The sequence below is a fragment of the Neocloeon triangulifer genome, unplaced genomic scaffold, assembly GCF_031216515.1.
Source record: "Neocloeon triangulifer isolate White Clay Creek 2 clone unplaced genomic scaffold, ASM3121651v1 ptg000012l, whole genome shotgun sequence".
Taxonomy (NCBI): domain Eukaryota; kingdom Metazoa; phylum Arthropoda; class Insecta; order Ephemeroptera; family Baetidae; genus Neocloeon; species Neocloeon triangulifer.
In genome coordinates this window covers 2,981,712-2,997,914 of record NW_026775554.1, presented here as the reverse complement: position 1 = coordinate 2,997,914, position 16,203 = coordinate 2,981,712, and the positions used below count along the sequence as shown (strand labels likewise).

The following is a 16,203-nucleotide window of genomic DNA, read 5'->3' as shown; positions in this document are numbered from 1 at the left end:
CCAAGTTTTAAATATTTACAAAAAAAACTCACTGCTGCAGTAAACACAATTTAAACTCATTAAAATTTTTCGCTTAAAATGAATGACTAAAAAAGTAAATAGAGCCAATTAAGTGAAGTTTTTGAAACTCATATGAATGGCAAATCCGGCTTTTAAATATTTAAATAAATATGTAAGAAGAAAAAGTGGTTTGTTTTGCCACCTGCAAGTGAAAATCCCGAATTGAGTGAGCCGTGTGAAAAAGCTACTTATTTAATTAAAATTTACGCAGCGCGAGGAATGCCACCTCATTATATAATCAGCATCGAAAAAATCGGGAGTAGATTAATTTTGTATATAATATCGTTCTCCGGTGCGGGCTCGCGGCTCGACTGGAGACCTCGAGGGCCGGTCGCGGTCGGGGTGGGGACGAACGAGAATCTTTTCTTCGACCCATTCCCAGTTAGCGGCTGGCAGCAGTTCGAAGAGCTGCATAAATATCTCTCCAAGCAATGGTGGTGTGCGACGAAAAGGAGCCCTTGCTGCTCGAGGGTGCAGGCCAGAAAGTCTACAGTGCGCTCGTCAGCGACGGCCTCAAAGACGTAAGTTGGAAAAATACCAAATGTGTCGCAGATGAAGAAAAATCGGTCCGAGCTGGCAAACGATCGACCTGAGAGTCTCCCAAAGATACAAACGGAGCGAGTCACGTGCAACCAGGCACCAGTTTTGATCACGTGGTTCTCCACCAGGGCCGAGTCCCTTATCGGAGGCTGGGAGAGTCACTTTCCATACTTTTGTTTGCTCCTGCTTTCGGCCGTAACAGATAAGCAAAAATAAACACGAATTTCGTGTTATTCTTCACTGATTAAGAATTATTTTCGGTTGTTAATTTTTTTGAAGAATAAACATTGCGTTATATTATTTTCATATTTTAGTTGATACTCAAAAGCATTCGATGCTTTTATTTTTAACAAAATCAAGTTATTCTGAGGCCAAGTTTGTTCGAACTACTGACGCATACAAACTCGTTGAGCAGGATTTCATTTTACTTGGGTTGGAGAGATGACGTTTAGTTTTCTGATAGGACGTGTTTGTAAAATTCCCGCAAAAGCGCTACAGAATGAAGTGCCTGTATATCATTACGTGTAAAGTGCGTTTTTTAATAAAGACATAACAAACGTCACTTGTCATGTAAATGATTGAGTAAACGTAGCTAAAGCCATACGATCGACCTTCTGTTCTACTTTACTCAACGCAGATTCATATCAATACTTATGCAAGGATAGCTAAGATCATAATTGTGGGTCAGCTTGAGAGAGTTTTTAAGGCGTTAAAATTAGAATTTAATAATATCTTCTTGTCTGAATCTAACTCTTTGAAATTGAAAAGCTTAATAATTATGCAGATTTTTTTTTAATGGAAAGATTTTTAATTTGATTTCATCACATCCTCTCCTCTTCTCTTTACAATTAAATAGTGATTTTCTAAAAAGGTTGTACAATGTGAATCCAAACTTATATTTTCAAGAATTTTATTTATCAAGTTTTGAATTTGGCATGCAGATTGAACACAAAAGCACTAAAATTTTCTTGGCGAATTTTTGCCGATATTAACAATACTTTTTTTAATGCTGATAATAGTAAAAAAAATTGATTAATAATTTGAACTTGTAAACCCATTTCTTTTTCAAAATTTTTTAAGTTTGTGTTGGACCAAGAACTGACCGAGAGGAATAAATGATAATTAAGCATAGTTTTAGATTTTTGGTAATTCAGTCTCTCTTGTTGGAGCTTTAAATTCTATACAAGTATGCCACACCATTTTGAAAATTTTCGCTTTACAGAGAAAGACGCACTTACTTGCCAAATATTATTCGTGCTTGTGTTTACAATCACGCTTATGAAACCATTAAAATGCGTCAAACCATAAAAAAAAATATTTTGAATTTTGTAAGCATGGAAATTTATTTTTCATTTTGCCTGCGGACTTTAAATAATGTTTTTTGACTAAACACAAAAAATGCATAAAAATGAAATTGTGGCACGCATATTTATTTCCACTGTCTAGGTAGCGTTTGGCATTATATTTTCTGGGACTGCTGTGATGTAAACTTGGAGCGGTCATATTATAAAAGCAGCCAAGCAGAGACGCGCGGCTTGAATTTTGAATCGTGTTTGGCCCCGCGTCGAGAAAATCTTCAGGACGTCAATCAAAAGCGGCGGCTTATATAAATGGAAATTCTCAATTTTTGTCGGTTTAAGAGAAATTATATGAGATTTTAGCGCTCAAAAACGGGGAACCTGCTTACAAGTGTATGAAACTGCACCGATTTTTTTTGCAGGACACCTGTGATTAAATTTGTCACTGTAAGTAGGAAAGCGTTTAATGAGTATGTGTGGGTCGATTTTGAGCACGTACATGATGCACCTCACTCTTCTCAAATGACACAAAGCTCACACCTAGTCAGGTCCCCCTGGGTTATTTTTTTGCTCTGCACTTGTACTTTCCGAACATATAAAAATTCGATACGACGCGTGTTGTCAAACAAAAGTGTTTGCATCACGCGCAGTATACACATTGTCAAGTATCAAAACGTGCAGCCCCTCAGCGAGTCGAATAATCCCTAATCCTTTTAGCGGCGGCTTACGGATCAAGTTTCGCTCCTTCCGGTGGCCCGCCGATCGAAAATGCCTTGGACACGTCTCATGGTTTTAATTAAGCCCACACAAAGTGTCAATCAAGAAAAATAAGATTATGCAGCGGCTCATTTAATTTGAAGAGGGGATCAACGCTATTATTTCACTAGCAGTGTTGATTACACATTACGTCATAAATTGTTTAAATTTTCAGAACTATGCACATGACACTGAAGTTTTTTTTCCTATTCCTCAAAAATTATTTTTTCATTGTGATGTGAATGATGTAAGCGTCATATTTTAGACCTGATTGAGGGATTAAGGAACATTACATTAGTTATTTTACTCATTGTTGGATCTTTTAATATATACTTTGATTTCTGCAACCTCTAAAAAAATCCATGATTAAAAAAAAAGCAAGTATAGCTGTATCTGAAACAACAAAAAAAATAATTAATATTGTTGGAAAAGAACCTCGCCCTTCCCACCCATACTCACGGATAATTTTGTATATTTTGGAATTTTATTTTTTTGTTCATTTAGCTTATAATAAGTCTTTAGAACAGAGCCACATAGAATCTGTACAATAGGTTTGATAATTAAAAAATAGCTACCTCAAGCAATACAACAATTTGCTATTTATCATGTTCTGCGCAAAGTTTTAAAATGACCTTTCTGATTTATTGCAAAAAAACATGGCAAAATAAATAAATAAATTAGTTTTGATATCAACACCGGCAGAACATATTACTTCAGACAGCCAGTTTGATTTGTCATCATTTTCTACTAAATAAAAATTATTAATTTCTATATAACGCCAATTAAGGTGGTCTTTCTCGTCGCGTCTGTCAAAGTCCCTCACGAGTTACTAAAAAATCAGTGAACCATAGAAAAGCCCTCCGCTTAGGATCGCATCCAGTAGCAGTTTGTGAGTGGAATTTTTATCCTATCTCGATCAAGAGCACAGAATTTATTTTGCTCCCCACTTACAGTAGAAATGATAATATTTCTTTCCGACCAAGTAATCAAGCTATAAGACCGGCTCACATTTTTATTCTCGAAAGGACTCAACGCGTGCGTAAATAAAATATTGCGCGCATTTAATGTCTCTTTTGCATTAAGAAAGTCATTTGCTCAGAACCGACACCCCGTCGAAAGCTTATTTTGCGCATTGCTTAATTTATTTTTGGCGTTCAATAAGCAGCTTTTTTTAACATCAGAAACATAATACTATGCGGTGTGATACAGTCGCTTGCTCGTCCACAAAAATCTTTTGCGCCCAAGTAACTTACGGTTGCTGGTTTTTTTGTGTGTGCCAAAGTCACATGACGACGCCAGGGCCACAGAAAAAATCCATCAGGTCGTTTTTTTCGCATCCACATGATCTCAACTACCATAAGGGATAAAACGCTGCAGACGTGCGTCAGAAGCGAATAATGGTGCCCTCGATTTTTGCTCACGTGGAGCGGAAAAACATTTCTCAACTGCTCATGTGACCCTCAAGGATTTCTCTCCAATTTCAAAACTTCGGCACTCAAAAAAAAATTATCATTTACAAAACTACGAACGCAAAAAACTTTCGTATCTAAAATCAGTATGAACCTTTGGAATAAATTGAAGCGTAAATAATTATGCATTTAACATTTAAATGTGCTGTTATGTAAGAGCATAATATTTTTTAAATTTTAAACAATTTTTATTTATCAACGTAATTTTATATTTGCCCAGTAGGAAAAACTTTAATGCGGATATTTTAAGCGTTGCAATGTTGCCCAGACTTCATAAAAATGTAGAGACGACTGGCCTGAATATTTATATGTATTTGAAAGCAATCGCGCCCGCTTGAATATCCTGTCAATTTTATGCGCCTCCAACTTTATTTGTTATGTAACTTTGGTCCTTAAATAAAATAATTAAAATTCTATAAAAAGATAAAGGAAATAAAATTTAATGTCCTCTACTAGTCAATGCATTTACAGAACATCGACGAAATTTGCAAGTTACGTAACTGTTTTATTCTTGATCGATTCGCCCTTTACTTATGTAACTAGTCACTACACGATGCCCATACTAAAAGCAAAATACCTTCAGTCTTAATTAGGCACTGGCGTTTTTATGTGTTCCTCTGTTGTAGCAAATTTATATCAATAAATATTTAAATTGAGAATGATACAATATAATAAATATTTAATAAATAATTTTTAGAAGCATTTAAATACTTGTTACAATATTAATTCAAGATCTAATTAAAGGATCTAAAGCAAAGTTTTGCTCATTAATGTAACCAATTGAAATTACATAACTGCTTATTTCGCAACAGCAAATAGTCAAATACGCAATCTGTAAAATTACTCAGAATACAAAGCAGATTCAAAGAAACAAAAATATAAATGCTGTGTATTTTTTTTATTGTTGATAGCACATCTGGAACTACAAGAAACTTGAAATCTGATGCTATGATTATTATTATTATTGTTGTTTTTTTTTTTCAAATTGTTACAAATACATTGTTCATATTAAATTATTGAACATCAATTTGTTTGAAAAAACAGGAATTGGTAGACACCACTAGCAAAGATTTTCCTATTTTATAACTTCCGAGATAAAAAAGACCCACCATCCGCCGCAGTGAGCCTCAAATCTAAAAGTTTGTTTTTCTTTTTAGTTTGCATCAGTTTGCATATATAGCGCAAATTTTCAATTCCACAAGCGTTTCTTTTTTTTACTTTTAAACCTTTTAAAGAAATAAATAAAATAAAATTGTTGTGTTAAAAAGAGCTTAATTGGGTCCTCAGCCGTTCACCGCATATTGGTATCTTTTTATTAGGTAAAAGCAGCCCTATACCGCCATTGAAAATCCACACTGCCAAGCTTGGACCTTCAATTAGGCGCGAAAGATATTCTCACACCAACTTCGCTTCACTCTCAGTGCTCCGCCCATTCAATTTTACTTACTGTATAATGTAATGACCGGCTCTTGCGTGCTCCTGGCAAACGTGCTGACAGCCTCGTTAGGCATATTATATATGAATAAGAGGGACAATTCAATGCTCACGTCAATGAATGCGAGACACAGTCATATGATATCAATTTCTCCGAAACAACCGCAGGGAGTTGAAAAAAATGTCAAAAAAGCAAAAGGGGCACAAGAAATTGATATATATTATTCGATGTCTTATTGATATTGAATAACCCATTGTGGTCCCATAGCACTTTGCGCTCGGCTAATCCCCCTCTAAGTTGATCGACCCATTCAAATGGAAAATGCACCAGACTGGCTTGCAGAAATGCACTCGCGTCACTTCTTGCGTGACGACTCCAAAGGTCTAAAGCCAAGGCTGAATCCTCCCATATTTCATTAATTATCCCGTCTTCACATGAGCTTACAATTAATTTCAATTATATTAAATACAAATCCAATCCTTCAATTTATATCGAAATATTTTTTAATATAAACAATTCCATACAGAGCGCAACAATTTATATAAAGCGATTACATTAATCTTGTTAATTTTGACTTGTCGGGACACAAAGCACGTTTTGAGCGACCTTGTGCCAATGAAAGTTGTCTGTTAAAAATCTCCCTATGAATTTTCCACTGACACAAAACACGCCCGTAGTCAAAGCGAAGGATAAAGGCAAAGGATGCGATCAATTTGTCAATATTGGTTATAATTTGCATAATTTTGGTTTATTATTTTCAACAACTTTGAAGCTCAACATTTAGCTGCAAATAGTAATTATATCTGGTAACATAATGTGTATTTCATAAAAAAAAAAACTTGTTTGAAACCCTAAAGTTTTATGAAAAATTACTTTTCTAAATGTTATTCCAATATTTTAACTATTGATTGGAAAATGTGCATCAATAAAATAATTATTAAGATTACAAAATTTGAGTAACTGTTTTAAACACATTGTCATGCGATAGAAAAAAATCAATTTCTTACCATGCTTAAAATAATTACATTCGTCATCGTCTCGTTGATAATCCAACGTTCCCTGCCTGTGCCGGTAGCAGTGCAAAAACCCGTTTCATACATGTGAGGCCAAGCGATAATAAATTCGCATTCATAAATTTAAATTGAGCAAATATTTGCGGTTAATTGGTTGATTTTCCATAAATTACGGAAGCTATACATAAATTTGATTAAAATTTCACTGCAGAAATATGAGCGCGCATTTATAGCTTTTACACTCGAGATCCCTTTTTTTAATGAGCAAATTTGAATGCAAAAAGAAACGCGACACAAACATAGACCGCCTGTGCTGTGGAATGCGCATTTCCATGAAAAAGGAACCTTACTAATTATTTCTGCGGTGGTCGCGAGCAAACATAAATTCCAAGAGGCTTTTAGAATGTGAAATAATGTTCCCTTATGGACTTGACAGAACGACGTGTGACTTACAATTTTTTAATTAGCGGTATGGTTTTAAATGTTTTTTTAATTGATGAAAGTTGTACAAAGTCACGACCTCCGTGGCCTCACGTTGGACATGGGTCAAATTGCAAAATCTTGTAAGATGTGAACTTTATGGAGCCTAATTAGAATGATAATAAAATTATTGTTCTCATCATTGATTAAGGTCATCGCCGCACGGTAGCTCACAGATCATCTTTGATCAGTTTCATCCAGAAGCACATGGTAGCTAATGAAGGGGATTAGCCGATTTTCTCTCCAAACTGGAGTGTCAACGTGGGAAGAAATCTGATATTCTCTGCTCTAGCGCCTTTAGATTGACTCAAAATTAAATTTATCTCTTTTGTTGCAGCATGATCGACGGCGGTCGAGTTGCGGCGAGCTGCCTTGCAGTTCCAAGGGCAGCGACGACCCTTCCTCAGGAGGGACCACCCCCTACTCAGGGTCGTATCCATCTTCGCTTGTCGGCAGCATGGACCGTGTGATGTACACGTGGACAAATATGAACGTCTACTGCGCCCCACAGGAGCAGCGAGAAGGCTTTTTCGGCTGGCACCGCAAGCGATATTTCGGAGAGCGGAAACATATTTTAAAAAACGGTGAGCGGCGTCGTAAAATTAATCTTCTTGATATGTTAATTTTTATGTGACGAAAAAGGAAAATTTCAGCTCTTCGACTATTTTCTTTTTTACTCAAACTAGTTATTTTTACTGACTGCGCTGCTCTTTTACTTTCTCACAAAGAGACAGAAGTTGGATTATTTTTAATAATTATTCATTCTTTGCCACGCTTAAACAATTAAAGTAACAATAATTTTGACGCATCCCTAAATAATTAATCAATCAAAATAACTACTTTCTTTCTTAACAAAAGTATATTATTATCCTTAGAACGTTGAATTGATTTAAAGGTTTGGAAAGTTGGACGACATCTACGTTGTATGCCTGTCCACGATTTTATTATTCTGAATGTATCAGCTGCTTCTCGTAAAAAATAAATAAATAAAAATCTAGCCAGAAAAAGAATATGCTTATCTGGCTCTTCCCAAGCAGGTGTCTTTGTTTTTGTTGAGAATAATGCAAATAAATATTCATGAAATTCAAACTGCCTTGTTAACATTTTCAGCAATTCAATAAAGGCAGAGCGTGTAATGGACATGAAATTTAATGCTATCAGCCTTGCGCCTCGTTGGAAGTGCGAATTGTTTTGGGCACTGCACAATAATCGTGACAATTGTACATCTGGCCAACTGTTGCCTTTGGTTGGTGTTTTTGGCACATTGGTGGGACACGCGAAAAAATAAACTTCTGTCCCAAAACTTTTGGCCTCGGTATTCTGGAGTAGGGAGAATAATTTATCTTCGGCATCTAATTTATCTTCTCGTTAGATAGCTAAAGATAGTTCAATTCATTTTTCATTTTAAGAAGCTATTATCTATAGGCGTTAGTGGCGTTGCTGTATCAATCAGCATAAATTAGCGGCTGACTTCAACAACTTCAAACAAACGCAAATTATATGTTTCGCGTGCGTGTTTCATTTCAACAGGAGCTCACACAATTACACATCATCAATCATATTGGTTATTCGGATAAAAAAAATTATTTATAAGCTGTTGATGTTTCGGTGTTGCGAGTAACAACCAAATAAAATTCTGCTTAGCCAACAAATGACACCGGTTTTCTATCAGAAAATAGCCAGCCAAATGAAAAAGATGAAGCGGCGCGTTTTTTGATCAGCGTCGAAGCAGCATTCCGCGACACGAAAAACTTGCTTCTTCAAGTTTGCCTCGCACCCAAGTTTTCTTTTCTCTCCTTTTTTCTTTTATTGCCTTAAAAAGGCAATAAGTAAAAATGTATAAATCAGGATAATTCTTTATTTTGCAGTAAACGGCGCGGCCTATCCTGGAGAGCTCCTTGCTCTAATGGGCTCGAGCGGCGCGGGTAAAACGACTCTTCTCAACACACTGACCTTCAGGTCAGGCAAGGCACTTGACGTCACCGGAATGAGAGCCATCAATGGCGAGCCGGCGACCGCTGAGGCCATCACAGCCCTTTCTGCGTATGTGCAGCAAGACGACCTTTTCATCGGGACGCTCACTGTTAGGGAGCACTTAATTTTCCAGGTGCGGAAAATTTAGAAATAAATTAGTTTTCCTATCTTCTCTTTTTAAATTTTTTGAATTTTTTTATTGACTTAAAAGAATAAAAATTAATAAAATTGTAATAATATAAATAATTTTTTTTTTTAATTTAGGCATTAGTACGGATGGATCGTTGGATCCCTTACGAGCAAAGGATGAAGAGAGTCGACGAAGTCATATCAGATGTGCGTGATTTTTTTTATTTGTAAATTAATATCAAAATTTAATATCAAAATATTTCTGCTCTCAGCTTGCTCTGTCCAAATGTGAAAACACTCTGATTGGAATCCCAGGCCGCATCAAAGGCATATCAGGAGGAGAAATGAAGCGATTGTCTTTTGCCTCCGAGGTGTTAACCGACCCCCCATTGCTGCTCTGCGACGAGCCCACGTCAGGACTGGACTCTTTCATGGCGCAGAACGTGGTGCAGGTGCTGAAGAACATGGCCCTGAAAGGCAAAACGGTCATTTGCACCATTCACCAGCCCAGCTCAGAGGTCTTTGCCATGTTTGACAAAGTCCTGCTGATGGCTGAGGGGCGAGTTGCCTATCTTGGCACAACACATGAAGCTTGCGAATTCTTCTCTCAGTAATTTAAAAATAAAATTTATTATTTAAAATTGTTTGAAAATTTTCTAAATCTTTAGCCTTGGTGCACCCTGTCCGAGCAATTACAACCCCGCAGACTTCTTCATTCAACTTTTGGCTGTGGTTCCCAGTAGAGAAGAAACGTAAATTTATAGAAACGTAATTATAGGAAAATGAAATTTTTTTTTTTTAAATTCAGGTGTAGACAAACAGTCGAGTTGATATGTGACACTTTTGAAAATTCAGAAGCGGGCCAAAAATACGCCCAACCGCCTTTAATCACGACCAAAACAGCTTTCGAGGAGGAAATTGAAATTGCCCGCCACCCTTACAAAGCAAAATGGACCGCACAATTTCGAGCAGTTTTGTGGAGATCGTGGCTCAGCGTGAAAAAAGAGCCAATCCTCATCAAAGTTCGAGTGTTGCAAACATTTGTAAGTGTGAATTAATTTATTTTTAAAATTAATTAATTTTTTAACATTCAGATGGTTGCTGTGCTAATTGGCATTATGTTCTTTGGGCAAGAGTTGACCGAGGACGGTGTGATGAACATCAACGGCGCCCTTTTCTTATTCCTCACAAACATGACATTCCAAAATGTGTTCGCCGTGATCAATGTAATTTAATTTTGAATAAAATTTGAAGAAAATTTAAAAAAAATTGTATTTACAGGTGTTTTGCTCCGAGCTGCCTATCTTCATGAGAGAACACGCGAACGGAATGTACAGGGCCGACGTGTACTTTATATGTAAAACGTTGGCGGAAATTCCGATTTTCATCGCCATACCCGTCTTGTTCACACTGGTTACTTATTTCATGATCGGTCTCACACCGGAGCCCTACAAGTTCTTCAACACGGCGCTGATTGTAACCCTCGTTGCAAACGTCGCTACCTCATTTGGTGAGTAACAAGCTTAAGTAAACAAAATTACTGCTGTCATCGCAAATTTTGTGATTTGCAATGCACGGGAAAATAGGAATTACGAAACTTTTAGGGGATTTCAACTCTTGAAATAAGCAAAAATTTCAATGCTTGCGAAAATTTTACATAAAAGGCTTGGCATTTTTAAGTAAATCTGAGTAAAAGTCGTAAAAGGACAATGGAATTCCTTTTATAAATACAATGAGCTGCCAAGCAAAATATATTTTGCTTCTTTAAAACACGCATCTCTTGGCGACTTTTTACTTTTTATTTAATATGTAGTCAACGTTGCCAATATCATATCTTTAATTTGAAATCTAAATCGCCGACAGGCGCCAGTTGTACAATAAGCGATGCGATTTATAAAATCCGACCATGAAAAAATGACGATGCTCCTGGAAGATTGGCGATAAAATCAATCGCTTAAATCACGCCTTGGAATTTGCACGTACGATGCTTGGTCGTGACAACAGCAATATTGTCTGCCCAATTCCCATCCCGTGCAAAAACACATGACCAGACATCTGAACTCAGCCAACTTATATTTTGCACAAGCCTAAATGCGTTCTTGCTCCATTTGTATTCGATGCACCTTGCAGTGCGGACTTGAAATGAATGTCAAATTAGAGCCGCACATTTAATGAGCCGTGAAATAAAGTTGCAGGTGTTACAAGCGTCAATTTGTGCTCACGTTGCAGCTCACATCTCAGTTTTCAATGAAATGCAGTTGCATTTATTCCATTCGTGTTGCATCCGATCGCCAGGCGAGGGTAATTTTATCAACGATAAATGCTATAAAAAGTAACTCCTTGCGGATATCTCGTGATCGTTTCAATGAGACGCGCGCAGTTTCATAATTTAAAATTATTGCAACGCCTTTCTCGGTTGACTTTTATTACAATCAGCAAGACCACTTGTTTATTTATTGAGTCGCTTGGCGATCTCAACTTTGTTGTTTACTGCAAAAGTACGGAGTGAAATATCAGAAGAGAAATCTTTTGCGGCATGGTTGTTTGTTTGCATTTCTTGGTGAAGCTGCATTTATTGCACGGAATTTTAAAGTATTTTCAAATGAAAAATAAAAATACATTTTTATACATCAAATCGAGGGGTTAACGTACATATTATTCCATTAATTTGATATGTTATCTTCATTGAAAACTGGTCAAAATTTTTCAATTTAAACGTAACACGCAACTGGCAATTGAAAGTTTATTTTCATCTTTTCACGGTCGCATTAAATCTACATGATTAAATATTCATTTTTCAACTGCTCTTCTTGCAATAACAGTTTTGAATTATCGCTGATTCAAAATTTAATTACTCCGTATTGACATAGTCAAATCAAGTCTTTACAACAATAGAAGCTATTTTGGACAATTATTGGAAATTGTTGTCAAGACTTGATTTGACTATGTCAATAAGGAGTCCTTAAGAATAGGAATAGGTTAAGAAAATCATAATAATTCATCATGGCTTTCAAACGCTTCAAATTGCACCTGCATAAATTAATAAGACTAAAAATTAGCTTATGACTAACTGATTGTTTATAATAGAAGAAACGGCAAAACTGCAAAATTGTCAGGTGTACAATTAAAAATTTATGTGAAAAGGTTATTTCTGAGTAGAAACAACTGCCAATGGGAAAAAACGTAATTGCTCAATATGAATTTAAAACATACACCGTCACGAGGTTGATTTTTGCGAAACTCCTGATGTTAATCCGCAGTTGAATTAGGCTGCCAATAAAAAATACCTCGTGCTGTGTGTCTAAATTTAGCTGCAACGAACATGTTGCGAATAAAGCTGTTTATAAATAGAACCTTCTTGCATTGGTGGGAACAAACACTAGTAAATATCCATGTCACGAAACTTTCACCTGGGCCAATTTGAATTATTTATTGGTGTAATGGTTGCGAGGCGACAATTTTATGCAACTTAAATTCAAGTATAAAACCTAAGAATAGAATTATGTAGTACGTATTATCCCAACTAGAGATAAAAGTAGACAGATAAATTAATTGTTTTTAAATAAAAGAGGCCAAGCAACATTGTTCTCTCGGCAAACAAATGCAAATGTAAATTTTCAACACAATCGAATTGTGGAACGATGATTTGGTGCTTACGCTTCTCAAAGTTATTTGTACGCAAATCAGACGGCAGTTCTTAATTGAAAGCAACTGAGGAGAATTAATTTATTTTAAACTTAATTTATTAACCCATTGTGATTGTAATAAAATCTTATGAACAGCTGGTATTTCTTCGTTTCCATCTTGAGAAATTCAGAATGATGTTAATTTTTTTTTTGTACGATGGCAAGACCAAAATAATAAATCTCCGTCATCCTTTAATTATTTAGAATTTACTGCAATGCAAGTGTCGGTCATACGCATAATATTTTCTATTTAAATTAACGCCATTAAACATTATGAAAAGCCATATTACTAATTTCTTATTCTCTGCATAAATCTCGCCAGTTTGCAGTGTCTTGCATAATGCACGGTTCTTAAATCAAGTCTCGCGTGAGAAAGACTTAATAAATTATGACAAATTGAGTTCCCGTAGATATGCCTCGAGAATTCATTACCTTGCCACACAGAGTGTTCAGCTAATTTTATCCAAGTAAAAATTGTTGGCAAAACAGCCACTTTATTCCCTCAGACGAAGCCGCTACGACTGAAATTTAAAGTGGCCGGCCGCGTGTGATGAAAAAGAAACATAAATATTAACAGAGCAAGAGATCTTAATCTTTTAAAAATCTCACTTATGAGTTTATCGTGTTATGTAAATTATCTTGGGATAAAAAATCACTTAAAATTATCAAGATAATTTAGTACTCAATGTTGTAGTATATACTTGACGCAAAAACTTGTTTTTTTTCTTCTTAGTAAATGATGTGACGAAAAGATGAGTTTTTAATAGTGACATTAATGGCAGAACTTAATTAAATAAATTAGGAGGAAAATTGCAATTGTGGCACCTTGTGTCTGTAATATTTTCGGTCTTTGCGTCACAATTTTTTTTTAAGTAAGAGTTGTGAATAAATTGTACAGTTAACGATCAAGTTGTCAGCTACTTATTTTTAAACTTGTTGCCCTGATTTTGCTTGGCAGCTGAACTATTTTAAAATTATTGTTCACAGGTTACTTTATATCGTCCATAAGCAGCAGCGTCAGCATGGCACTTTCTATTGGACCACCAGTTGTAATTCCCTTCCTTCTCTTTGGTGGATTCTTCCTGAACACAGGGTTAGTTAAGTTTGATCTAATTTTATTTTGTAAAACTATAAGAGCACTTATAGATTATAGACAGATTCTGAATTAAATTTATTTTGCTGTAGAACATAAAAAGCTTTGAAAGCATAATAAATTTTAAAAAATGCTTTGATTAAACAAAAAAATGTTTCGACTATAATTTATGCTCTAAAAACTCAACTTGGGTGTGGTTAATTTTTAAACAATTCTGGGAGTTCATTGAAATATTTTTGCCAAATTAATTAATCAATTAATCAGAAATTGTGATGAATTTTCTCAAATTTTTATAAAAAGACGAGTTCTGCAGATTTCAAAATTAATGCTTCTTGGAAAGCAGTCTCACGTCATCCTTGTACAACGAGGTCATTCAGACAATATGAAAAATGTCATTAATTAGCAGAGGGCAAATGCAACTTTAATGAATTGCCTTCTTTGCCGTGCACATGAGTCAACTTAGCGTCAGGCTTACGCTTTTTAATCCCTTAAACATTACATTTTATAATTTATGCAATTCTGTGGCGCAGGTCGGTGCCTCCATACTTCAAGTGGCTGAGCAATCTGTCATGGTTTAAATACGGCAACGAAGCGCTTTTGATAAACCAATGGAGCGATGTTGATTACATTGAATGTGAGCAAAACACAACTTGTCCCAGGAACGGCCAAGTCGTCTTGCAAACTCTCAACTTCTATGTGGTGAGTAAAATTAAATGTGTAAAAATCAACACGTATAAAATAACTATAAAAAAAAAAAATCGGTTGTTCTGTAAAACAAAAGTTTTCCCTTCAAACAAAATAAATTCTTAATGCTATTTTCCACTTCACAGGAGGATTTCTACTTTGACATCCTGGCGCTGTTTGGACTAATCTTCTCGTTCAGGATTTTTGCGTATGCAGCGTTGCAGTGTCGCGTTTTGAGAAGAACGTAAAACAGGGCTCACCTGCTGTGCCTAAAACTTTGTCCGTGAACTTCATTCGTGAAATGCTGGCCACATTTTGGATTGTACGGAAATTATCATTTACAGCCGAAAATAAAAAAGATTAAATTTGAGAGATTGAAGTTGTTTGATACGTTATTTCAAACAAATTTTTATGATTATAAACTTGTCATATAGTCAGTTTTATTTTCATATCCATGTTCATTTTGTATGTATAAGTTGCTAAATAAATTAAGGTTTACTGAAAATGTTGTATTTTTTACACACACTTCAAACATAAGAAGAAATTTTGAAAGATTTATGACAATTTTGCCTGGAAAGAGAGCAGGAAAACTATGAAAGACTTCATATAATGGATAAAGAGCGTTGACCAATTTGGCAATAAATTAGTCGAGCTGTAAAATTTGGCTCATCAGTTAAACGCGCTTGCATGCGTGTTGTATATTAAGTCTCTGGAATTGAATAATACATAATATGCAACTCGCTGCTGGAAGTCAAAGAATGATATTACATAGTTAATTTGCACTGGACGTACTCTTTGCTAACCAATAAATTTCTAGTAAGAAAAATTGGCACGCTTTGTGACATTTATATGCGTTTCTGTCCGTCATTGCCACCCTAGGTGGTCACCGCGACTGACGTGTAACTTTTACAAAAAATATTTTTAATATATATTTTTAAATCAAACTTGAAAACGGAGCAGAATTCTTTAGTAGATTACAAAAATAAAAAAAATCACGTGTAAGCTTGATGTAAAAGACTTTTGGTTGGAAATTCGTAAGAAAGTTTTTTGTGGTCTTTATTTGTCAATAGTTGCTTAAATTATGTCCAGACCAGCTCTTTGGTGGTTAAATTTTGCAATTAATGCGAAGTCGACCACTACAAGTCTAAAAATAACCAACGTATTTATGCAAGACGAATAAAAAACTGCTGCCTACTTTTACCTGTCCGAGTATGCAATAAATTCATTTATCCCTACCCTGGTAAGCAAGAAGCACCAATAAGAAGTAAGTTTGTCGCACCGCACAAACACTATACGCTGAATGAATTTTTATAGTTGGGAATTGTCGTCTGCCACCTTAAGTTATTTATAAAGCAGGGTTGCGGCACCGAATACGATAAAGTTTGCAGCAGGTCGTTGTTAAAATAAAATCAAATATAAATTTTATTTGGTGAAGCACTACAATTGTGAGGTTTAATTTTCAATTCCTCAATTGCATCAATTGCATTTTCTAAGTTGAATAAAATAAATGAAAAGCGTGCATGAATTATAATAAGCAAAAATTTTCCTGTAAGAAAAATTCAGACATATTATCCAAGCGTAATCAA

The 16,203-nt window shown here is 35.4% G+C and overlaps 1 protein-coding gene across 1 annotated transcript; it reads left to right on the top strand.

Moving 5' to 3' along the window:
- The first annotated feature begins 422 nt into the window (after positions 1–422).
- On the top strand, positions 423–15,128 carry LOC132196879 (protein white). The gene is made up of 12 exons (XM_059619812.1): positions 423–581; positions 7,389–7,635; positions 8,920–9,158; positions 9,290–9,361; positions 9,427–9,764; positions 9,823–9,906; positions 9,963–10,197; positions 10,249–10,380; positions 10,436–10,664; positions 13,828–13,933; positions 14,464–14,632; positions 14,764–15,128. The coding sequence occupies exons 1-12, from the start codon at positions 492–494 to the stop codon at positions 14,863–14,865; spliced, it is 2,043 nt and encodes a 680-aa protein (XP_059475795.1). The 5' UTR covers positions 423–491; the 3' UTR covers positions 14,866–15,128.
- Positions 15,129–16,203: the final 1,075 nt, after the last annotated feature.